Source organism: Dermacentor silvarum, chromosome 2 (assembly GCF_013339745.2).
Source record: "Dermacentor silvarum isolate Dsil-2018 chromosome 2, BIME_Dsil_1.4, whole genome shotgun sequence".
Classification (NCBI taxonomy): Eukaryota; Metazoa; Arthropoda; class Arachnida; order Ixodida; family Ixodidae; genus Dermacentor; species Dermacentor silvarum.
Window position 1 is genome coordinate 149,257,222 of NC_051155.1, and position 26,555 is coordinate 149,283,776.

General features: G+C 48.2%; 1 protein-coding gene across 1 annotated transcript; it reads left to right on the forward strand.

Moving 5' to 3' along the window:
- Positions 1 to 1,151: 1,151 nt before the first annotated feature.
- Positions 1,152 to 25,274, forward strand: LOC119441907 (4-pyridoxate dehydrogenase). The gene is made up of 11 exons (XM_037706573.2): positions 1,152 to 1,378; positions 1,711 to 1,913; positions 2,068 to 2,254; positions 4,858 to 4,989; positions 10,416 to 10,540; positions 11,752 to 11,919; positions 17,098 to 17,245; positions 17,993 to 18,153; positions 20,283 to 20,460; positions 23,874 to 24,096; positions 25,095 to 25,274. The coding sequence occupies exons 1-11, from the start codon at positions 1,198 to 1,200 to the stop codon at positions 25,249 to 25,251; spliced, it is 1,863 nt and encodes a 620-aa protein (XP_037562501.1). The 5' UTR covers positions 1,152 to 1,197; the 3' UTR covers positions 25,252 to 25,274.
- The last annotated feature ends 1,281 nt before the right edge of the window (positions 25,275 to 26,555 follow it).

The following is a 26,555-nucleotide window of genomic DNA, read 5'->3' on the forward strand; positions in this document are numbered from 1 at the left end:
GAAGCAATTTTTCTGTCGTCATTGGTTGGCCCGTGTCACTGGGGCGCACTTAACATAACGTTTGCCGCTTCGCGGTGCGCCTTCAGCGTTCTCACTATTTTAGCAGCGTCACTGGTGCCAGTGCCAGCCATGCGCACGTACTTCAGTGTAACATCCGAATGCTTATTTCACAATAAAACAATTTCGTAAAGCAGTAACAACTTGACGTTATTCATTGGTCTGCAGCCGCTAAAGTGCCATCAACCCCAAAGCGAAGTCAATTGCTTCACGGCGAGTTCGCTTGCCAAGGCCCGCTGCGTGACGTAGCGCTCTCTCCTAGTTGGTTTCCTTCGTCCATGTATACATTCTGCCGGTCGCACAGCTGTTCTAGCTGTGCGGGTCACATTTGGCTGGTCGAAATATAGCGCTCGGAACACATTCGGTTCGTTCTTTCAGACCGCTCTCAGAGCGCTCGGAGGTGCTCTCGCGTTCGACCTGGGAGCAAGACAGAGATCTGGCGGAGCTCCACGTGGTTTCTGCAGCTGCCGTTGTTGGTGTGGCGTCAGCCATTGCGGCATGCGCGCTGGTAACATCCGCTCCCGCGCGCCTTGTTTGTTTTGCAACAGAAGGCGCGCAGACCTGTTTTCTCTTTCGGCCTCCGATTGCTCTGGCGAGCGGCTGCACATTCGGCTGGGGCACGCTTTCTCTGGCTCTGATACTTGCCCCGATACTGTTCCCACAAACACTCTGGTACGTGATCAAGCTTTCTACAACAAGCAATTGATAGCTGTTGATGGTGCTATGGCATGATCGTGACATCAGGAAACTGTAAGGCTCATTCGGTAACGAATACGAGACAAAAATAGGCAGTTCATGCGGCATGCATAGATTCCACCGCTCGCACACATAGCCCGTATATATTATTGTTGCTTTCCGACGCCTATCGCATCCGCTCTGTGTTCGTGGACAGCTGCGTCGCTTTTCGTTTAAAGAGTTGCTGGCACCACCTGCACACCGGGAAACTAATTGAGCATTAATCACACGCAATGTACCCGTATAGCCCCCTCTCCTGTTGCCAGTTTTCTCTTTCTTTTTCTCTGTTTTTTTTTTTTGCGATCTCTCTCTCTCTTGTTTGAACTACAGGCCAGCAGCGGAGTAATAAAAGGCCGTTATTTCCGTGAAAAGAAGTGCGCATCCTCGCTCGACAAACAGACTATCATGAGCGGCAACTTGGACTCGATGTCCTGTGCCCTGTGGGGTCGTGGTGCGGCGCCACAAAACGAGCTGGGACTGTTCTTCGCTCTGGTCAACCTGGTGATTCACCTGCCTTTTACTGACCTGCCCATACTCCGGGACTACGAGCTGGGAGAGCTGCAAAAGCAATACGACTACGTCATCGGTGATGTATACTCCAACTACATGCTGCATCTTCCACCGACACAATGCATATCCGTGCCTGTCAAGCTGTCTTTTCAAATGACGGGGAGAACGTACGGTGTAGCTCAGCATGAGATAGGTGTTATGTGCCGTCGCTCTCACAAATAGCTCTCGCACCGTTCTCCACAGCAATCGGACTGTGTTCCATAATTTTCACAAAACGTGCCTTCCATAAACTGCGCCCCATCAGACAAGGGCCATGGTCACGCATTCATTGCATTACAGAGTCGAATAATAAAATTAACATAATAACGTTACATTTATCTTAAATTGGACGTCATTTCTACCCCACAGTGGGCGGTGGTTCTGCTGGATGCGTGATCGCCAACCGGCTGTCAGCAAACCCCAACGTCACGGTGCTGCTTCTCGAAGCCGGAGGACTGGAGACGGCATCCCGGCAGATACCGGGAGCGGCTCCCTTCAACCTAAGAGGACACGACGACTGGGATTACCACAGCGTTCCACAGAGCAACGCCGCTCTCTCCTTCCGCGGACAGGTAAGAACTTCTCGACTTGTCGGTGCGGGCGCATTTACGAATCAGTGGTTTCCACAGCGCTTTCTCAAAGTTTCAAAACGTCTCGACTCGGATATCCTGCTGGCTTAAATCAGTTCCTCGCGGTTTCGTTGTTCCCGATCCCGCTCACGTGCAGCGACTGCCACTCCCACGCGGCAAGGTACTCGGCGGCAGCAGCGTGCTCAACTTCCTGATCTACATGCGGGGTAATCCCAAGGACTACGACCGATGGGTGCGAGAGTACGGCGCCACTGGCTGGGGATACGAAGACGTGCTCCCACATTTCAAGGAGATCGAGGACTACCGTGCCGGACCACTGGACGGTTAGTATACGTACAAAGGCTTGCATATCTGGCAGTGACTCTTAATGACTCCTCTAGCGACAACACGCCGATTACTTGGCGTAGTATCAACTGGAATCTACGCACACTGGGTTTTTTTACGTTGAAACCTGCATTTTTCTTTAAGTGTTACATTGCGGAAGAATGTAACAAAACTGCATGTTGGTCACATTCATCTTGAGTTACACAGACTATATTTAGAGCGCACGTAGGTATGTAATTAAGTTGCAATGAGGAAAATTTCAAATATTCTTTTAGGGTGCAAGTTACTCTCGAAAAAAATCGTAGGCCCCATGCTCAGTAGTAGTAAATTGTTCCCGTTAGATATTTTAAGTGCTTATTTCCAGTTATGAAGAAAGCCCGCGAAATATTTTTAACGCCGCCAGGACGCGCCTTTGCGCCAGGATTGCAGCACTCTGCACCCTTTTTCACAAAAAGTTGTCGCAGTTTCACCCGAAAAGCGAAGCGTCAATTGCGATAGCAAATTAGTAGAGAGCTATACGGAGTAAGTATAGTAGTTTTATCAGCTGTAAAAACTTGGACATGCAGCAGCACCGGCAACATGCAGAACTGTTGTCGAAGCCATCGGCATTTTGCCCGCGTTCGCATCAAACGCGCGCGGCGTTGGTGACTGTTGCAGGAGCCTCTGGGGGCGGCTCGGAGGTTTTCGACGAGATCAGAACAGGACACTCGTCGAGCAGCGTCGGAAGTCTTTACCACATTCTCGCCTCACAACGTTCTTATATAAATAGGCATTTGGTGCCGCAGCTAAACGCCGCCTTCGTACAATTTCGTACAACTTCGTACAACACTTCGTACAATTCCGCACAAAACAATACCAGCAACGTGGAGACCTATAAGGGCAGTAAATATGGTAGTGATGACCTGCGTTCGAACAATTCGGCAAGACAGCAGCAGCAGCAGCCACCCAGCCGGCCAGCCAGCATCCACGGTCGGGGAATTCCGGGAAGATTCGCAAACAAAGATGCGCTTCGATGAAAGCGCTGTCGTCGGCTCTCTTTCTTCCTTAACGATGGGCCCGGCAGGCTTCGTTTTTATTGCGGTAGCAATTATATGGACACTGAAGGTGTATTTTTGCCGTCGGCGTCGCCGTGATTTTCCGTATAAGATCCAAGGGCGATAACACCGTCACCACGCGCTGTATGGTGTATGTGCGGGAGAAAGCGTGCGAGGGGAGCCGACAATCGCGGCTCAATCTCGCGCGCGCAAGGGAGGAAAGCGGAAGATAGCGCGCCGTCCTCCGTCGCGCGCTAGGTTCCGGGGAGGGGAGGGGAGGGAGGGGGACGGCGCTGTACTCCGGCAGCAACTGCATATTCCGCGGCCGCACGTGCCATACCTTGAAAGCGACCTGCGTTGAGGGCAGAGTCTAGGCGCTTCGACGGCTCATACCTTTGTTCATGGTGCGTTCTCGCAGCTCAGTTTGCGTTGAAGCGATAGACAGCACGGAAGTCACTTCGCTCGCTGCCGGCGCCGCGCTTCCTCACGCCAGCGTTTTGTAAGCGACTTTCCGCGCTCATCGAATGTGGTGTGTTCATGTTTGTCTGTGTGCGCTGACACCACGCTTGTTAATTTAGTCAGTAAGCAAATGCTTGCAAGTTTATACGGCCGATAAAACTACTCTCCTTGCTTTTTATAGCTGTCTATTTATTCGCTATCATAATCGATGCTTCACCGTTCGGGCGAGACTGTGACTTTTTATTCCGATAGCAATTATACGGGCACTCCAGGAGGTATACTGCCGTCGGCGTCACTGTGAGGAGCCGTACGAAGTGCAAAGATCATAACATCGTCGCCGCGCACCATTTCCTGTATGTGCGGGTGAGGGCGTGCGAGGGTGAGCCGGTGATTGCGGTTCAGTTTCGTACACAGCACGATACACAGCACTAAGATCACTTCGCTCGCTGCTGCTGCCGCGCCTACCAACCCCAGCATTTCGACAGCGAGTACCACGGTCATCGAATGTGGTGTGTTCATGTATGCCTATGCGCACCATGCTTGTTAATTTAGTTAGCAGGCGAATATTTCCAAGCTTATGCGGCGGATGAAACTACTATCCTTACTTCGTATACCTGTCTACTAATGTGCTAGCGCAATCGATTCTTCACCTTTCGGGTGAAACTACGGCTCCCTTTTTTTCTATGCACGACTTAGAGCGTTAGAATGCATGCGTCCATGCGCCTTGTGGCGTCATTGTTTGGCATAGTTCACGGGCTCTGATTAGAGTCCGAGAGAAGGAATCAGATGAAATGCCTCACGAGAACAACGGCATTGGTTATTTCCGAGCACCACTCTAGAACATTTTCCATGCGACCCATACAGACCAAAAGAAATATTTTTAACAACTGAACGTATTACTTCAAGAAATAACAGCTATAGGCGAGTACGAGCAATGAGCTCTTGATAACCGTCGCCTAGGATGCACCCTTTCTTAAAAGCTTCGTTCGGATTATCTGAAACACTCAGCATGTATTATTTCAAGCTCGGGAGTGCTTCGTAAGAGGAATTGCGTGTCGTATCCCAACTCTCGCACTTTCATTTTTTTCTCTCGTTTTCTGAACCAGCAGAGTACCACGCAAGCGGAGGTGAGGTACCAGTGGACTATGCGAACACCAGCACGCTACTCAGCGATCTCCTTCTCAAGGCTTGCAACCAGTCCGGTTATCGCTATGTGGACTACAATGGACCAACGCAGTCAGGTGATCAGGTTGTTTGCATTACGAGATCCATATGCGTGCCCTGCCACCAATCCCGCCGCGTTAGCTGATGTTCATCCAACAATTTACCTTCCTGTCGTTTTTCCAGCCGCCACTGCAACTCGGCAATGTTGTACCGAAACGCATTTCTGTCATCAGTTTACTTCACAATGATTTCACTATCCTAACAAGAACATGAGCGTTTGTCGACATCGCATCTGCGACCTTGTACATCAATTTAAGTGCTATTTGTTTGCTTGTTTGTTTGTCACTTTTGTCTATTAGGAGACGGGTAGGATATGCTATAGCGGTTGGTTTGCACAAATTCACTTGCCGATTCGAGAAAGAGAGATCAACTATTATTGGTGCCAGCAATTCACGACGGCGGACGCCGCCTCCCTCCGCCTAGCAGACGGCCGAGATCCCCTGGATCTCAGCGGCTGTCTCGGCTAGCTGGACAGCCAAGACCTGGTCTTGCTGGTCTAAGCTCAGCAGCAGGGTCTCCCACTGCTGCCGGTTTTGAATTTTGCGGCCTTTGAAAGGAGCCGCCTTCGAGCATGCCCATAGAATATGTGGCAGATTCACCCTACTTTTACATAATTTGCCTTGATCGTTGTATTGCCCTGGAGCAATACAATCGTTGTATTGCCCTGGATCTGCTGCAGGCCACCGGGTTAGGATACATGTTTGTTTGCAGGAGGCGCCAGGCTACCGCCTGTTTCCTGGTTATCGCGGGATGAGCTGGCGGGTACCGGGCCCTTTCCAGCCGATAGTATTCGGTTATTTCTTTGTAGCTGACCATGCGGTCTCCTTTCGTTCCCGGCTCAGCCGGCTCACTTGCTCGGTGAGTAAGTCCTCGAGCTACGTTGTGAGCCGCCTCGTTGCCGGGGAGAGAGGAGTGCGCGGGTGCCCAAATAATTTGGATCGTCCCGCGGTGACGGTCGCTGTTATTGTTTAGAATTTTGAGCGCCTCTGGCGAGATGCGTCCTTTCGCGAAATTATGAACTGCAATTTTTGAGTCACTTATGATAATTCTCGCTTTTGTGGAGGTCACCGTTAATGCTATGGCGGCTTCCTCCGCAACTTCGGCATTGTCTGTTCTCACGCTGCCGCTCACGAAGGGTTCTCCGTCCGCGTTTACCGCTACTACGGACATCCCTTTGCGTTCTCTGTATTCGGCGGCGTCTACGTAGGCCACGCCCTCTACGTCATGGTATTTGCGCTCAATGTGGCGTGCCCTTGCCTCTCGTCGCTCCTTGTGGTGCTCCGGGTGCATGTTCTTGGGCAGTGGAGGAATTTTAAGTTCTCTCCTCGTCTCTAGTGGAATGCTTAGTTTGGTGCCGTGTTGCGCTTCATATCGAATTTTGAGTTTCTGTAGAATGTGTCGCCCGTTGGGGTTTAGTGTGAGTCTTTCGTATTGGGCGGAAGTGTGCGCCTCGATTAGTTCGTCAAGCATGTTGTGTAGCCCCAATTCTAAGAGTTTGAGCGTACTTTGTGCGTAGCCTGAGTATTTCGGCCTTCACCTCGGCCTCCGTGATCTCGTCGTACAATGCGGGATTTTCCCTGCCCGTGTAGTTTGCTGTACTTGATGGCAGTTGTCCTTGACTGGGGTGCTCATCGTTAGTGTATTATTTCGCGCGTTGATTCTGAGCGTATCGTCTCTCGCTGCTTCATGCCGATTCGAAATTTATTTTTCAAACGCGAGTTCGGATCAGCACTCCTCAATGTGCACAATGTTCAGCGGTGTACTATAGATGATACGCTATCGCCGAAATTTACGCTAGAGATATAGATAAAGCTACACGTTTCGCGGAGAGGAGGCCTATATGAATTAATAATAATAATAATAATAATAATAATAATAATAATAATAATAATAATAATAATAATAATAATAATAATAATAATAATAATAATAATAACCTTTATTTTTTTCATCAACGTGATGGGGGAGGTAAGGGAAAAAAAGCTGAAACAGACAGCTTGACTAGTTCCCGCCCCCCCAAAGAAAAAAAAATACATTCCATAAAGGCAGACAGTTCAGCTATCGACGAGAAGTGATAACACATTTCTGATTGTACAAAAAAAAATACCTATCACTACAAGCATCTTTGTGGCATATGAACATACACATTCCCAAACGATTGCAAAATGACAATTACAGTCTCGGCCTACGTCAGGAATACTCCAGGACTGATTTATTACTTGCTTTCTATGAAAGTCAACGAATAGGCGTTATTGATTCATTTTCTAAATACTCAAAGGAGACATAGCATTGGAATGCTTTCTATGTAAACTCTCTAGGCGGCACAACGGTGTTCAGCGGATCCGACGCTGTATAGCTCAGTTGCTATGGCATTGCAATGCTGAGCTCGAGCTCACAGGTTCGAACAGGGCCGCGGAGGTCACATCCCGATGGTGGCGAAATGGAAAAAAAAAAACGCTCGCGTACTTTGAGTTAGATGCCCAATAAAGGTGCCGCACACTGCATGGTCAAAATTATTCCCGAGCCTCTCACTACGGCGTGCTTGATAATTTCGCGTGATAGTGACGTTCAAGAACACACGGCAAGATTGCGAATGACGAAACTAACTCTTTATTGGGCGCACGTGTGCCCACACAAACAGGCTACACACGAAGCACAACGATAACGGCGAACACAGTCAGCGATCGTCGAAAAATCTGATTTGCGGGTCAAGCGCGTCGGTTTTTATAGATGAGTCATCGAAGTTCCCGAGTAATCGCTGTTGCCTGCGTGCCTTCCAGAAAGTACTACACAAATCGCGTCGTTCATAATCATCACATTACACAAGGTTCGGTGACAACAGACACCGGATAGAACCATCGATAACGTTCGAGAAACTTCCGATACATGCAGGCACGTCCTGCGCTGAGCGATAACATTTGTTGGGCGGTGAAACTAGGTGAAACGCGGCCACTAGAGAAAGATAAACAAGTACACGTGTCAATAATAAGATAACAGCTTTGGCAAATAAAACCTCACAATGATTTTATGATTAGTAACTAACTCATCGACTTCTTGGCGCATTTAGTCCGACGTTACAAAAATAACGTGAAGGACACAAGTTCAGAGAGAAAGTTAACACTCCTTTTGCGTCGGGCTAGGAAAATCCCCTAGCGAAGCATAGAACATAATAATCAAGTATACGCTGACGAATTATCGACAACCTGTGTCTTTGAATGACACCGAAAAATTCGGGAGGACAGAGATTCGGTGCAAGGCACTCGCAGAGTTGGCCACCGGTCAACGTCACATACTGCAGTATGTGACGTCACATACTGCGTATGAGGCAGTTATTGCATCCGGGAAGACCTGAAATAACAATATCTTAAGTCTTTAGGTGCACGTTAAAGAACCCCAGGTGGTCCAAATTTCCGGAGTCCCCCACTACGGCGTGCCTCATAATCAGAACTGGTTTTGGCACGTAAAACCCCATAATCTAATCTCTTTTGGTATCAGAAGATCTGAAAGTGAACAGAGATGTGTGTAAGCAGACATTACGTAACGATTTAGGTAAACGGAAACTGAACGCAAAATTGGCGGTACTGCATTCAGTGCGAGATAACAATCTCGCACTAAATGCACCTCACACTGAATTTCGCACTGAATGAATCTGAACCTCGCACTCCGGAGGTTCGGGTTCGATTCCCACCCAGGCAGAAATGTACCATAATTTCTTGTCAAAACCATTAATTGAATTTGTTTACAGGAACCTTCCTGAGAAATCTGACGTCAATCCGAGCATTTTTTTTTTCTGGCGTATTTTTACGCTTTGCGGCGTCGGCTAGTTTTGGTACCATCGTTCGGTCACGCCGACGGATGTTCGTGTAATGGCGCATATAATGCTGTCATATTAAAGAGTGCAGGCGCACGATTTCTGCAGAACTTTTGGAAAAGGCCAGAAATAATCGCACATTTTCGCTCAGCGCTATTACACCGGAGATAAACGTCAACGATACGAGTGTGACCCTAAAATGAAGCGACAGAGCGCCGAGTGGCGAGGTCACGTTTCACTTACATCTAAAAACGTGCAGCGACAATCATCGTAAACAAACTCGACGTCGATCACATTTTTTTTTACGCTACAGGGATGATGCACCATAGATATCTGGACAAACGAGAACCCATAAATCAAAACTTCTACACTGACGTGCTAAAACTGTCGCTCCAAGCATTTCGGCGGCGCCTACCTGACTCGCCGTCATCTGGACAGTGGGTCCTGTGGCTCGACATCGTGAGCTTCCCTACTGCTGTATTAGTGCAGGAATATGTGACCAAACACCACATTCACCCGGCCTGACACCGCGTACTTTTTTTTTTCATTGCCCTGGGAAGCGTCGTAAAGATATGGCCGCAGTTCAAAATGTTGTGACTGATGTGCTGAAGAGCATCCCGTATTAGTTGCACGAGCAGCGAGTAACTCCTGTTTCTTCAACAGTGACTTCCGGTCGACCACCGCCTGCCGGTTTGTACGAAATAAAAAAAAAAGTTTTTAAATTCAAAGTAAATCATGAAAAATAAAGACTGCATGAAGTCGATGGTTATACTTAATGTTGATGATAGATATGACATCAGAGCCTCAGTTTAGTTACAAGTTGAGTTAGGTAAGTGACAGGAATGATTGGAAAATAATCAGAAATCACTAATTACAGTACACCAATGAGCGTGGTGGTTTGGCTCCATCCGCGTGGCGGTTTCCCACCCGTTCCGTTCGCCATGGAAGTAGACGACGAGGACGCCAGGCGAAGTTTTGTGTAGTGTAGTGTAGTTTAGTTCACATCGTTCATGTCAAGAATTCACCAGCATTACCTGTGTCTGTGTCGTACTTCACTTTAACAACACAAAGTTAACACAAACAATACAACAGGGTACACCAACGCCAAGGTGCGAGTGCCACTATAGCAGACACTTAAGTCAAGGATTAGGGTCGTTTCAAATATTGTTTTTATCTTTCTCGGCTTGCTTCCATGGCATTCAGAAACGGTGGCAGGTGTGCGTAGATTGCCGAGGGGACTACTCTGACGAGACTATCGTGTGACTAGTTTGTGCTGAATAATATTTTTTGTTTACGATCTCAGTTCTGGTACTCTTCTGACAAAGGTTGTATAATATTTAATGTTTTATGAATCTCACTGCACTCTGCAAGAACTTTAGAAAAAGCTAGGCAATTCCACGACAACTATCACACAATGTTTGCAGTAGAAGTACCTACTAAAAAAAAACAGTGCTTTCCTGTAGTAAAAACGAACAGGCGATAATCCCTGCCTGAAGTGCCATATGTATAATTTCATTACTTGGAAAAAACCATATTCTCAAACGCTGACATCATGGTAATAGTAAAGAATGAAAAACAAGAAATGTGGCAGTAAATGAGTTAATTATATCGGCCTTATCATTTTGCACCCAGGCTGCTCTCGTGCGCAAGCCAACGTGGGAAACGGCGAGCGCTTTAGTTCGAGCAAGGCCTTCATCCAGCCCATCGTCGGAGTGAGGAAAAACCTACACGTGGCCTTATTCAGCCAAGTCACAAAGGTACGTGCGTACAGCCATGTCACCACGACGAGGAATTAATGCAATAAATTTTCAATCCCCTCATTCGACCCATTACCACCCCATTTAATGGAGGTGCCTGCATCCTTAGCAATAAGTGGGATCCTATATAAAATCGCCCGTGATTCCTCATGATCTTAAGAGATTATTTTATGCGGAGAATGTGGGCCCCATGTGAATTTTTTGTAGGGTTTTAAGAAGGAACGTCGCTGTAGGTTGCATTTCTTGTTTTTCAGGCCGCCCTCCCCCTTTTTGGATTTCTTGGAGATAACTTTGGAGACATTTTCTTGTTGGGTAATTCGTTGGGTATAAAACCGAGGATCCCCCATCCGTCATGGCTTTCCAAGCAGCTAATGGACTTGTAAAGCTGACTGACCTGCAGAAAGCAGGTTGCAATTATCGTCCATGGTCGCTATGCAATCGACCGCGCCCTATGTTTCAGTTCCTCTTGCAGGGTACGAATATCATAATGTTCGAATGAAACCGAACACGACAATTTGTACAAGACTGGTTTCGAATCTACACTTTAGCGTGAATGTCGCTTCTTTCGTTTCCTTCTTGCGAGAGGGATAGGGAGGACGAGAAGGAAAGGCAAGGAACTCAAGGAGACGCACATAGGGTTTTCTGCGCTACACAGAGGGAAGAGGGTTAAGGGATGTAAGTAAATAAATAAGTAAACAAATAAATAAACGAGAGAGGGCATTGAAGGCGCGTCCATCGGAAGATGCACCTAGACACTACAATCGGTCACTGATATTGGTCGACTTCAGGAACAGCAGCAACTCACGCGTCGCTTTCATAGCTTGCAACGCATGCAGCCACAATCGAAGGACCTCTGTCACCGAGAATGATGGTGAGTCCAGGTGATCTAACGGGACCAGACCAGTAAGGCGCTGGTCGTCGTAGTAGAGACTGGCACGGAGGAGATGTTCCTTACACCCGCAAGTGTAACACGAACGTGTGTCACACGAGTGTTCATAAAGAAAGGGGAGGGGCTGAACGGTGAACAAATCGAAAACACGTTATTTATTACGCGCAACTCCACATTCGCACACAAGGAAATTAAACCGCAAACGCCTTACTCGTTCTAACGCGTCAATGGAATCGGAATAGAACCACTACCACTATGTCATTATCGTGTTAGAAATTTCGAGTACTCGCGCCCTCCTTGATTGCCGTGCTTTTAAACGCAGGTGAACTTCCAAAAAAGGCGAGCCGTGGGCGTAGCCTTCACAAGGTACGGCAAGCCTCAGAATGTGTCGGCTGGGCGAGAGGTGATACTGTCAGCGGGAACCGTGGGATCCGCCCAGCTCCTGTTGCTCTCCGGGGTGGGGCCCAAGAAGCAGCTGGAGAGTTTGCAGGTAATAACGCAGCATTCTTGCGAACTGCACTCGAAAAGTTCCGGCCAAGAGAGGCGCAAGCTTTTTTTTTCTCTCTTTTTTGTTTGCAAGCTTTGGCGCACATTACTTTTCGCTGCCTCTTTCAAGCTGCCACCATCTATTAATGTCAGACAAGGCTAACATACTTTCCTGCACTTCGTATTTAAGAGTCCATATATTTGCGCCCTTTTTCAATACTCTTAAAGACGTTTATGACTCGCCGTGCCCGCAAAATTGTTAGCCACCAAGGTTCTCGCTTTAACAGAACAGTTTACAAAGAATTGTACTCAGTGTGCTGCCCGAAACCCGTTTAATTGGGCGGAAAGCCTTGGTTTTCGCTGTTTCAGATGACAAAAACAAGGTGAATGCCATGCGGTCTCTATATTCCATAAAAACACTATTAAGTGCACAATCATCTGAAGTCAATATAGTTAAACCAAAGAAAGTATAGAGACAATTACTTATTTTATTGCAATAGCAATTATGTCCACACTTCAAGCTCATTTCTTCCTTCGCCGTCGCCGTGATGTTCCGTATAAAGTCCCAAGACAATAATATCGTCCCCGCGTGCCGTACGCTGTATGTACAAGTGAAAGTTTGCAAGGGTCAGCCAGCGATCGGGGCTCAATCTCGCGCGCGCGTGTGAGGTAAGCAGAGAGGAGGCGCGCCGTCTTCAAATGCGCGAGAGGCACAAGGGGGGGGGGGGGGGGGGTAGACGACGGAGAGGGGGCAGGTGCGTTCTGCCCCGGCGGCTGCTGCTTACGGCGCGGCCGCCGTATCTTGAAAACGGTCGGCGATGTGGACTAACCGCGCGCAGTGCTGGTAACTTCCCATGCGTTGTGCTTACGACGTTGAAGCGAGAGACAACACGAAGGTCAATTCGCTTGCTGCTGATACCGCGCTTCCTCACTCCAGCGTTTTGACAGTGAGCTTCTGCAGGTCATCGAGCGAGATGTGTTCATGTTTACCTGTGCGCGCGTGACACCGTGTTTTCTAACTTAGTTAATAAGGTAATGTTTACAACTTTATGCGGCCGATAAAACTACTATCCTTACTTCATATAGATGTCTATTAATTTTCTATCACAATCAATGTTTCTCCTTTCGGGCGAAACTGAGATTTTTTTTAGATGGAATGTAAAAAAAAAATTGCGTAACTTGCACTATATACAGGGTGTCCCAGCTATCACGCAGCACGATTTAAAAAAAAAAGAGGAATGGCGTTACGCGAAGCAAACCTAGTGCGTATTGTTTCCAGTACTGTGTAGTAGCCGCCAGTAATTTTTTTCGTTACTGAGATTTAATTAGGTAATTCTAATTAATTATCTAACTCGTTAAGTACTGTCTTAGTTATCAAAGTGTGAATGAGAAAGTTGTAGAGCAACATGAAAAGCTCCCGATACAGCTTTCTGTTTCTCAATACGTGCTACATAAAAGTGTTTTTTCCGAGCGCGAAAGAAGTCCGCGAATACACGCAGAATTTCCGCGCGAGTGGCCGCTTGAAGCACTTTGCGTGTATTCGCGGTCTTCTTTCACGCTCGGAAAGACACCTTTATGTAGCACGTATTGAGCAACAGAAAGCTGTATTGGGAGTTTTCATGTTGCCCTACAACTTTCTCATTGACACTTTGATAATTAGGACAGTACTTCTCGAGTTAGATAATTAATTACAATTACCTAATTAAATCTCAGTAACGAAAAAATTACTGGCGGCTACTACACTGTACTGGAAACAATACGCACTAGGTTTGCTTCGCGTAACGCCATTCCTCTTTTTTTTTTAATCGTGCTGCGTGATAGCTGGGACGTACACCCTGTATAGTGGCACAAGGCCAAAAAAACAGCGGAGCTGGTCGGCACCTAGCTGGTCCAGGCATAGCCTCCTATATACTTTCTGTGCCCGCGCAATCACTCCGGGAGCGCCGTTCAACCTCCTCTCCTGACCTCCTCGCAGGTCGCCCGCTCGGGGCGCTGCTACCCCAGAATAGTTCGCTAGCCGCCGTGCATGGTTAAAGGCGGGAAAAATTGCGTGTGCGCGTCTCCATTAGTGTCAAATCGAGACAATATTAATTTGCCTCGCCTGCCGACGGTTCGCTGGTTTGCTGGGAGATCACCTTTCTGCAGCAGTCCACGGCTGGAAAAAAAAAAAAAAAAACTTGCCTTCTCCCTTGGATTGACGCGGTGAGCTGCGGCAGGGTATTGAAGGACTGTGGCTGTCGTGACACTGTCGGTTCCGTATTGAGGATGTCTAGCAGCAGCGCAAATGAGAGCCTTCTGGCCGAAAAGAAGACATTGTGGTCACGAGTGAGTTGTGCTACTTTAAATGGTTTGATAGGGCGCTTTGCGAGTTGACACCCAGTAGTATGGCGTATTGTTGTGGACCTGGATGCACCTCGTACAGTAAGAGAAAGGTCCCGAGCATCTCATTTCATGAAATTCCGAGCGATGAAGAACTTCCAGAGAAGTGGCTCCAAGTTTGAATGTGTCAAACGTGGAATGCGTCAGATACTTGCTGAGAGAGATGCACTTTCGATTTGTTCTGACTAGAAAGCTCTCCTCTGACGCCAATGAATCTTTTTTTGGGTGGTTGAGGAGGTCAGCTGGAAGCAACGATCAGACAGACTCACGGGCAGTTTTGTGCGGAACAGAAAAGTCTCTGAATACAGGCATTGCGTCAACATCGACAAGCAGCAACGTGATGGACACGGAAGATAGCACATGCTCGTCGCTACGCCGGCAACTGAGCGTAAGTACTACGCCAGAACCATCCAAAAATTTCCCGAAGAGGCGACAGCAGCGTTGTTCAACCACATTACCCGGCGCAAGGAAACGTTTCGTTCGCCAGAATGTGCAGCACTAGCGATGGTTGACGGATACCTATCGAGAGCTGTTAAGCTGTTAATGAGCGGGTGTCTTGCAAAGAATGCCTCAGTTTGTTGACAATGCCCAAGCCCTCGGCGCCATCAGATTCTCTGATTAGGCTTCAAGACAGAAGCCGTCTGCTGTATCGGTCAGGCGAACTCGTAGTTGTGCTGAACTCTCTGCGCAAGTAGGTCGAAGTAGTGCTCGCTAAGCTAAGAAATTTTACGCGGCCGCTGAGGGAGACTGCCGTGAATGCTGCTCAAGTGCTGCGAGAGCGTGAACTATGTAATTGTTCAGTGCCTGAGCACCACGAGAAGCTGTTTGAGATCATGGTGACAAAGTTATTCCGCCCTCTATTCACTAATTTTGCGCTGAAGATAACGGACAAGAACGAAATCGCAAAAGTTTTTCACAGAAGTCCCTGTCACGAAAGCTCCACAAACTTTAAATCCAAATGATGGCAATAAAAGCTTTTGTTGTGCAGTTATTAGAGCCGACATTATTTTTTTTTCGACACTGACATAGAAAACATATGTAATAATAAGCAGAAGGAAAATGAAGCTTCATACTTGTACAGATAAGAGCTGTGGTTTTCCTTTTATCGTTCTTTTCTTTTGGAAGAAGCAATGCGCGGCGGCCTGTACGCTTCTGTGTCGGCGTTAAACGCCCGGAGATGTTGTAAAACAATAGAATCGGCACCGGTAAAAAAAATTGCGTGATATAAAGTTATGCTACAGCGCACGCCGCCGTAGAGTGTCCTTTATTTCTATTCTGGGGTAGCACCGCCAACTGGTGGTGAGTGACGGCACTAGGCGCGACGACCGGTTCCCTGCGTTCTCGGCGCCGATGGGCAGGCATGAAGTATATAGGAGGCTATGGTCCAGGTCTTACTGGTTATGCTTTTCCGGAATTTATTGATTATTGATCGATTATAAATTACCTATTGATTGGCTATCGATTGGCTATTGCAAGGTATTGGCCACTTATTTGGGCTATGATAACCACTATCAAGTCATCCCCAGCATTTTCCGGAGTTTATTGGTTACTGATCGATTATCGATTAGCTATTTATTGGCTACCGATTGGCCGTCGTAAGGTAGTGGCCACGTATTTGGGTTTGGCTAAGCACCACCAAGTAATCCACAGCATTTTCCTGAATTTATTTATTATTGATCGATTATTGATTAGCTATTGATTGGCTAGCGATTGGCTATCGCAAGGCGAAGCGAAGCGCAGCTGTGCGCAGTGACGTCATCGCTAGGCGAGCTTTTGTGAACGCTACGCGGGGAAACGAAAAGCTTAAACAGTTCCGCTGTTATTATGATAAAGTAAGGCCAAAGGAAAGTGGATAAATGAAAAACTTTCCGCAGTTGGGAAGCGAGTCTACATGTTCGCGTTACGTGTGCGATTCTCTACACGGCGCCATTTTCCCGTCCAATTTCTTGGTAATTTGTGTATGCGTACCGGATCTAGCCCTGGGAGTTTTAGCCAGCGTCACTATACTCACGGCCATGGCGGTGGATGTTCTACATCTTTTCGGTCGTAGACATTGCGCAGTACGTGAACTTGGGATAAGGTAACATGCCAATGAACCCTCGCACGCTACTTGAACGTTAATCTATGCGGCTTTGGCGAAGCGCGCACCTATAACATGGCACCATGTGCTGTAGCTGTACTCCATTCTGAAAGCGATTGAGTGCTGGCAAGTTTTTTTGTGCGGAAGGTGCTGCTTTTACTATATTTAACCACATTTTCGAGAACTTGGGTAGCTTCTGATCAAGTACACGTTTTATTTTTCTGTTGGTGACTAATATCAGTAAACGTATCTCGTTGCGCCGGCACGCTAGCTCCAAAGATGACAAGCAGTCGCTTCTGCCAAAGAAATTCCCAGCCCTCTGTTTGCTCTCAGAGAACAGCACCTGCCTAACATAAAAAGCATCAACAGGGTGGTTCAAGCGAAATTTACAAGTTTGTCTTATTGATATGGGTTTTGAACAACGCTATCCTTAGTTAAGCTTTTTTTTTTTTTCGAGTTTCTTTTCATTTCCCACTCAACAAACCTGAAAGAGCAGCCACGATAAAACAACCTCGCAATGAGAAAAAGCACACGACATGTAGGCCCCGAGCCATTTCCTACGCTTTTCTCATAAGGTCGTGGAAGCTCCTCAGTACGAATGGACGTATCAGACAGCTCTAGGCTGCTGACGGAATATCATTTACAGGTGCAAGAAAAAAAATGCTTTAGCAGCTGACTGCAGTCTATTTGTTGTTAGATTGAGCCCCGTTTCATGATACGCAGATTCCAGTGATTGCTGACCTTCCAGTCGGGCGCAATCTACAAGACCATTTGGTACTTCAGATGGCCCCTCCCGTCAGTACGAACGTGGACGCTGGTATCCCGCCTTTCAGCTTGGATGATATCCAGCAGTATAACTGGAACAAAAGTGGTAAGGCTAGGCAACGCTAAAGTGTTGTGGACTCTTATTCTGGACCGTTAAGCTGATCTCATTCGCGCTCATATATCCATGGCTGTCCCCCAGGAGTCGACAGCGACTCGACGGTACATAACATCAAAATTCTGGACGGTGTTTCTTGGGCACTGTTTCTTTTCTTTAGAGGCAGACGTGTGGGAAAAACGTCTAGTGCTCAGTGTTCTGTTTATAGCTCAAGCACGAGTTTCGTCACTGTAAATTCTTAATGACGACATAAAAAAAAGAAAATGTATAAACCGCGAGAGAAAATGACAATGACACACTTAATTAAGCTGTCATGCCGTGTTAAGCTGGCCATTTCAAAAGGGCTAGAGTCAATGAAGGTCTAATTTTGTGCTGATCGAGCACTTCTCCGCCAGTAATTCAGTCGCACTCGATTTAAATTCTGATACAGATACACTTCTCGGTTCAGTCCTGCTTAAAACATTCAAGGCAGACACGAGTACTGCGACCACTGTTCATAAAACACAGTGGCTGCCGTGAGTGAAGAAAGGGCCGTCGCCTCGAGTCAGCTGGGTCAAGGCGAAACGTTGGGTGAAGGCGCGTTTATGAATACGGGGGTCGGACTGCCCGTGAAGCAGGGGCATTTAGCAAGACGACGCTAAATCTCGCGCGGTGCACACACGTGGTCAAAGACAAGCAGATCTGTTTTTATGCAGAGTTTATAGCTGCGTTATTATTTCTGTCCACTGTTTCCGGTAGGCACGATCGCAATACCGGCTAGCACCGAGTTCGTGCAGTTCCTGCACACGGACCATGCGACGGACGGCGACATTCCAGACATCGAAATAGCCCCGGCTTCGACCTCGCCGGCCAGTCAGCTGTTCAAGTCCGCAATGGTGGAGCTGGGCCTGTTACCAGAGGTAAGGCTGCTATCACACACACACACACACACACACACACACACACACACACACACACACACACACACACACACACACACACGTGTGTGCCTCGCACACACATACACGCACACACGCACGCACGCATCCCCCCCCCCCACACACACACACAACACACGCACACAAACACGCGCGCGCGCACGCAGAAGCTAAAGATTTTGTTTCATTGGTGATGCCGCTCATTCTGTTGCGCTGTGGCAGGCACAGTGACACACGGAGCTATTGGAAAACACCGAACACACGACAAGTGAATAACGTGAAAAGAGAGATGGGGTAAGCCTTTTCCGCGATTGCAGCTGGTGCATAAGCCTGCGTGAGAGAGCCGTCAGTTCTTCTTCTTCTTTCTGAGGTTTTCCGTGCCAAAGCCGCATAGCTTAACGTTCAGGTAGCGTACGAGGGTTCATTGGCATGTTACCTTATCCCAAGTTCACGGACTGCTCAATGCAGTCAGTGTCACCTCTCTCATCTTCAAACAGAATTCTTAAGATAATGTCGCTTGCATATGATTCAAGTGGGACGCATGTCAGATCTCATTCCTCATACTTTTTTTTTATCCGTTTTTCTCCTTTTTGTGAACGCATGTAAACCGCCGCTGCTGATAGCGGTTTTGGCTATAAATTCTTTTTTTTCTTTTTTACACTAAAACTGAGTTGACACTTGGCGCTTCAGTCGTCACGTGTTTTCCTTGTTTTCCACTAACGACGTGTGCCATCGCGCCTCTCGCAGCGCAAGACAATAATGAAACTACACCAAACAGGCTACTTTCAAGCTCTGCTATACCTGCATTAGTGGTGAAGAGCGGCCACAGTCTCTAAAACAATTTCGCGAGCGCGTACGCCACTTGCTGTGGCTCAGAAACCTTTTCATCCAGAAAGTGCCCAGGATGTCATATGTACAGCTTCTGGTCACAAGAGCATTGCGAAAGGTATTTAGAAAGATGACAATGAAACGCGCCAAAGCACCTTGAAGCCAACGTCAGCCCATCGATACACTGAGATATCGAGTTGATTACTGCGTTGCTCTTATTAAATGTCAGCGATAACACTGATCAAAGACATGAACCACCATGGTATATATAGCTAAATCACTGCGCTGCTGAGCACAACGTTGCGGGTTCGATCCCAGCCACGGCGGCCGCATTCAGATGGGGGTGAAGAATGCTAAAACGCTACTGTATCGTGCAGCGGGCGGACTTTAAAGAACCCCAAGTGGTCAAAATTTATCCGGAGTCGTACAGCTTGCTTCGCAATAAGATCACGGTTTTGGTAAGTAAAATTCTTGAATTGATTAAGTTAATGCAGCACATAATCTCAGATAAAGCAAATCACAAACGCCATCGTCGACTGAGCAAGACTGAACATGAAACTGAAGCAGAAACATAAGCATTAACTAATCGCACAAACCCGTTGCGCGCGAAACTGAATTACCCTTATATTCAAACTACCTCACGAGCGCCGCCTTTGAGCGGTATAGCGTTCACCTCGTGATGCAGACGTGGGATAACTTGGTCCCCGGTTTCCACGTCAGCTGGCTGCAAAAGCACCTTATTCTCTCTTCTTGAGGTCTTTCAGAGTGTTGCTGCTGGCTTTAGGTGTGATTTAGGAAGGAACCAGGAATGCCAATTTCAACTTCCTCACCATACCCGCGCATGTGTAGTAGAGAAACCAGCGTGAAAGATGGACAGGGACGAAGAGAGAACAGTCGATATGTTGGAGTGCGCTAGTAAATGAGCAGAATTTGAATTTGGGAAGAAAGACGAAATTAGCATGTAGCGTTCGACTGTCTCGATAATTAAAGATACTGCCAGTGTTTGCTGCACATCCCATTTATTCGTAACGTGTAAGTTGTACACGCTTATGAAGCCTGTTAACGTTGCTGTTGATTTGTCTCTTTTTTTTGTTCCACCAAGGCTCTAAACGCAGTCATGGAAGGTGCTTTCCGCTTTCTTATTCTCCAACATTTACGTCTCCGTAATTTCCTCATCGTCCTTACCACCTCTTCCTTGTTCAAGGCTGAGCAGCTGAGCTCAACATGACGCACCAAGCTGATTTTTAACAACCTATTCCTTGAATATTATTTGACTGGTGTAGGCTTTTGACCGCATAATTGGACCTACGGACGGAAGGCTCGGCTTTCGTAGCGTAGTCATCCTCAACCGGCCAAAGTCAAGGGGCGCCATCACGCTTCGATCTGCTGACCCTTACGACTACCCGGATATCGACCCAAGAATTCTTCATCACCCTGATGACGTTAAGAGGGCCGCTAAAGGTAACTGTGCAACGCTGGCTGCCGAAAGCGCGCTTACACTCGCACGCCCTTTCCCAGCTGTGTTGGTTACTTCGAGTTACCTTCTTGAACAGCCTAGTAAAAAAAAAAAAAAGCCGGCAGATTTCACGCTCTGTGGGAGTCGATGTTATGCGAAGCAGTGTGCGGGAAGCCTACCAAGTTAACGAAACGACTATGAGAACACCAAGACGTAGACTGCTCTTTCATGACCTACATGACACTCATATAATGAGATTCATGTCATGACCTATCATTTGTGTTCGTCATACAGTCTTGTCACACTGTGCCAAATTTGGTACATACCAAGTTAACGAAACAGCCATGAGAACATCAATACGTATAGGCTGCTAGACGAATAGATAGATATTGTCAAAGTGGAAGATGTTCGCCAAGGAATGCTTCGCATTTAAAAAGTAAGGTCACTACATCTGGAAAGTAAGCTGCATGTAACGAATACGGAATACAAAACGAAGAAGAAACCCATCGGTGCAGTATACGAAGACGCGCACGGAAAAATTTGCGCAAGCTTACACGAACCGGCGGTTCAGTCGGAGAAGCTGACGAGAATCGCAGCAACGAAACTATTCTATGAGATAAGTTTACCGCATTATTTTTGCGATTGTTGGTTGTTAACAGTTGAGAGGAAAAAAATGTCACAGTTTCGCCCTAAGGGCGAAGCAATGAATGCGATAGCAACACAGCAATGTCATACGAAGTAAGGTGAGCGGCTTTGGTAGCAACAACACGCAGAACTGTTGTCGACGCCATCGGCGTTTTGCCCGCGTTAGCTCAAAATGCGTGCGGCGTTGGTGACTGTTGCTGGAGCCTCTGATATAAATAGGCACTTGGTGCCGCAGCTAAACGTCGCCTCCCTTCCCTCCCCCTCCCCCACGGCCTCTCGCGCGTCCGAAGAAGGCGCGTTTGCTCTACATATATGGTGATTGTAAAGGAGAAAAGAGACGCCTACTTCTGCAGCCCTTAAGCGAGCACGGCGCAGAACGCGCGTTTGTTCTCCGCCGTGCGTTCACTCCCCGTGAAAGACGCGCCCCTCGCGCTCTTTCACTCGCACATACAGCGTTCGGCGCGCGGCGCCGATTTCATCTCCATTGACGTCATACGGAACCTCACGGCGACGGCGACGGCTACGGCGACGGCGACGCCGACGGCAGAAATCTGCTTTTGAGTGTCCATATAATTGCTATCGCAATAAAAGTTCCACAAACATGCAAAATTTGGAAATCGAACCCACGACCTCTCGGTCCGCGACGATAGATCGCCGAGCGTTTAACCCATTGCGCCACAAACGCATTTGCAGAGAGCTACACAGACGCGCCTTATATATCTAAAGCCCAGACCACACGTACGCTTGCAAACGCGCGCGAGCTCGCGTCCGCGCGCCCACGCATGCGCAGACGGTGCGGCACGGCTCGTACGCGTCGAAACGCGGTGCGATCTCGCTGATCAGCTCCTCTCAGTTATCGCGCGCCTGGGCTGCCTCGCGTCGGCGCGCCTGGCTACGCAGCGACGGCGCGGTACATTCAACTCTCAGTTAAGCAGAATTATACCATGCAAGAAAGTGCTTCTTCTTCACTTTTTGGGCTGATCTAACAGCTCCAAAAAGATAAAAATTACGTTTATAAATATCGAAGCATTTTGAAGCACTGCCAACAACGAAATACTAAGTGGCGTCTGCCAAGGTGTAAACAAGTGATGCCAGTGAGCGCGCGCTGTCGCGCGTATTTGTGGATGCAAAACGCCATTCCTCGCTAGGCGCGGCAACCGCAACGCGCGTAGACGTGAGCTTACGCGCGTCCGCAAGCGTACGTGTGGTCTGGGCTTAACACTCCTCCGTGTACCCGCGCTCTTGCTCGGGGCGGTGCCGCCGCCTACGAGCAGAAAAGAGAAGTACTGCATTATGACACTAACGCGCACCGACAGTGAACGCTTCGGTGGTCTCAGCACTACGACGCCTCGATGCCAGCATTCGAAGGGACGCTGGCATCAAGAAGCACTACCAACGCCACCTAGGTGGCGTTCACCGTACTCAGCACAGCGGAGCGTGGCCTCCGCAATTAGCTCTGAAAATGTTTCTGAAGTTGATCGCGGAGGCTGCAATTACGACGCGCTGTACGCGCTGATTTGACTCGGTGACGATTCAGTTACGTGCTTTGTCTTGCGCGTTGTATTAGTGTGTCAGTTACGTGCTTCGTCTTTCGCGTTGTGCTAGCGTGTGCAGCGTAGTGCAGCTTCCATATGCACGACGGTTGCTCATGGTCATCGACGTTGGTAGTCGTGATGGAGGAGACGTGCCACCAGGCGTCAGCGTGGGTGCATCAACGCCTAAGGGCGCTTTAGCCACAAAACACCAATAGACATTATATATCAATGTGCAATAAACATTACACTACTTCTGTGAAGACACGTTTCACTTTCGTGTTCTATACCGATTCCTATATAAGAGGGATCAACCACATTTTTCTCCGCCGTGCGTTCACTCGCCGTGAAAGAGCGCGTCCCTCGCGCCCTTTCACTAGCACATACAGCGTTCGGCGGCGCGCGGCGACGATTTCATCTCGATTGACGTCATACGGAACCTCACGGCGACGGCGACGGCAACGGCGACGGCGACGCCGACGGCAGAAATCTGCTTTTGAGTGTCCATATAATTGCTATCGCAATAAAAGTAAGGTCCCTACATCTGGAAAGTAAGCTGCATGCAACGAAGACGGAATACCAAATGAAGAAGAAACCCATCGTAGCAGTATACGACGACGCGCACGGAAAAATTAGCGCAAGCTTACACCAACCAGCGGTTCAATCGGAAAAGCTGACGAGAATCGCAGCAACGAAATTATTCTACGAGATAAATTTACCGTGTTATATTTTTGCGAATGTTGGTTGCTAACAGTTGAGAGGAAAAATGGAATAGCAAGAAAGCATTTTCACATTTCAGCCTTCCATTAAAAAAAATAGGAAGAAAACAGACAATCACAACAGTCTCGCACAATACAAAGTCCTCAAGTGCACGTGGCTCCACAAACACATTCATCAGTCGCCATGCTCGACATCTTCCACAGTTAAGCCAGTCGCTGGAAGGTATCGCTTAAGAATGCTGACCCAGCTACGACATTGCATAGAGCCCACGCTTGGGATGCGTCATTCAGGCAGTCAATTATTTAAGCTCAAGGAGAGGCATACAATACACGGAAAACATCATGTATTCGCCTAAGTGACGCATACCTGACGCAGACGTTCGGAAAGTGCCGATTGTGAGACGTCTGTTCCGTAATCGACGAGTTTCATTCCGAGTTGCAAGGTGTTTTGCTGCGCGCGACTCAAAGAGTCCAAATAGAAAAAAAAAGTACGCCTGTGAGTGGTTCGCGCTTCCGTTGCAGGCACGATAAAGTTCATCCGCGAGGTGCTGGGCACGAAGGCCATGCAGAGCATCGGTGCCAAGCCGTGGAACGTTACCTTTCCTCCGTGTGCTAAGGCGGGAGCCTTGTGGAGCCAGAAATACACCGAGTGCCTGTTCCGCCACGCCGCGCATACTATATGGCACCTCTGCTGCACAGTGGCTATGGGATCGCACTCGGAAGCTGTCCTAGACGAACGACTCCGGTGAGTAACAGATCACGTGACATTTAAAACAAAGAAAACTAGTAAACATTGGCCTCACGCATTGAGTGCTGCGCAAATCCTGCCTAATGACGCGTCGGTCCGTGTGCCACGCGTGTCTAATTGCTACACAGGAGCTAGAATCGCGGTTCCTGCCACGCGTATTTTTTCTCAGCACATGCAGCGGTGAGTTCAGCCAGGTTAGTTCCCTGTTTATTTCTCGATATGCCCAACTTTACGCTGAAGATGCCGTATGAACACAGAGGAGAGATTCCTTCGTCCACTGGTGTGTGTGTGAGTGCGTCAAGAATAGAAGTTCCAGCTCTTGACATCGTCCACAACGGATGTGTTTAGGAAGCTCCCTTGCGTCCAGGCCTACACTAAAGCAGTGACATCTAGAAGGCTCCAATCAATGGAATCTTTGGAACGCAATTTGCAGTTTTCTCTTTCATCCGACCGACCGTGATGCGCATGCACACTTTTGTGTCGCCTGGCACTCGCTGTAGAGATGACGAAGACACTTAATCGCAACAGCATACAACTCTGGCCGGGATACCTATCTGCACTTGTATAACGAGACTATGAGTTCGCATTTGTATTAGCTTTCAGTGTATAAAGAAACATGCTCTCCGCAGTCTTTGGCAAAACGAGACAACCACACTCCTTCAGGACAGAGGTTCTCAAATCGTGGTCGCGGTACAAAACATAATAACAACAAAGCTTGGATCGTGGCGGCGGGCAAATGGTATATTCGAGAGCTTCTCGAGACTCCTGACAAGCGGTCTAAATAATTTTGCCGTGGTCACAGTACTAAGTACGCCAGCGTTGTGGCATTTCGCTCCCTGCGGAAAGCGGCCGACGCGTCAGACCCGCGCGACCTCGTGCTTAGCAGCAGAGCGCCACCGCCGAAGAGCCATCGCGAGATGTCCTATTTATAATAAAGAAGCGGCACACCCTTTAATTACGCCCGTACTGTCGTGTCTTTGCTTTATTGCACGCAGGGTCCGAGGCAACGTGACGAATCTCCGAGTGGCCGACGCTTCTGTGATGCCCGACATTGCGAGCGGTCACACAAATGCGGTGGCAATGATGATCGGCAGCAAGGCGGCCGCTATGATCATAGAGGACAATAAAGGACCACAATGCCATTATGTGTGACTTGCAAGACTCCCGGTAGCGTTGAACACTTTTTTGTTGCAGTGTGCTAGACTCGTTACAGAGGGCACATATTCATTTGAAGCGCTCCATCCCTGTAGTGCGGTCCATGCACGTCTCCATACACAACCCCTCTCTCTCTCCTCTCTCTCTCTCTGCGTTCTTTCTATTCCCCTTCCCCCTTCAACCAGCCAACCGGACGGACTGTTGGCTGTTTACCATCCCTGCCCTCCTTATATCACACTCCTCTCTCTCTCCAGCCTGTAGGCTTTCCACAAGATATTGTGTGAACGACATAGCGCTTCCAAATGGACACTGGGGCATTCAGGAGGGAGATGTTCCGACACCTAAAGTTTTTAAGCCATGTGGACTTATCCTACGATTGGTAACGCTTTTTGGCAGACTCTTTTCAGGGTGTAATTCTGTTGGGGGCGGGCGGCCCGGCACGGCATCGTGAGCGGGATGGATCACACGCTGCGGGCATGTGTCCTGTTATACGCCTTGCTATGTGCGTCATCTTGTTTACCCGTCCCGCGCCATGCTTCTGAACGATGACAGTATCTGAGCCTTAACAATATCGCCAATTAAACAACAGTGAGCAGAACAGGCCATCGTCTTTTCCACATTTGCATTCCAACGCTCCCCCCTCCCACTGGCCTTATACAGGGTTTCTTTGTTTTAGACAGTACAGATTTTTTAAATAAAGAAGTAATAAGAGCAGCGAACGCGCTGTTTTCGCACACGAGTTCCCACGCAAGGTGGCCATGCTTTGCCGCTAATGACGTGAGCTTCATAAGACCAATTGACACAAATTCATTAACAATACTTTATTATTGCCTTGGGGGCAGTTGTCTAAAAGACAAATTTGGAGGCACTGACATTTATGTACACGTCCATTTTTTTTCCTCAATCTAAAAAATCTCAGCTAATTAGGGATATTCACCGTCAAATTCCAAGGCTCAAACGAGACAATATCGATACCAATGCGGCCCGCTGCGCGTCTGACAGCGACGCACCGTAAAGAAGTGTGGAGGCGAAGTTTAAATGATAACATGCCACGGCAAATCCTCATCCGACACACAGCCGAACTTGCCTGCCAGGCAAAGCGTGCCGTATCAGTAGCTGCCGCGACTGGCCGAGACGTTCAGTTTCAAACTTCCTCGCGCTTGTCGTCTCGGGGCGTTTGCGTCTTATGTGACGTCGGGGCCGCCTTTTTGCCGCTCCCGCGGCGCTCGGTTTCAATTTTGCCTGAATATAGCGTTGAAATTCTATGATAAATATGGCGAATTAGGGGCGACTTTCAAGAT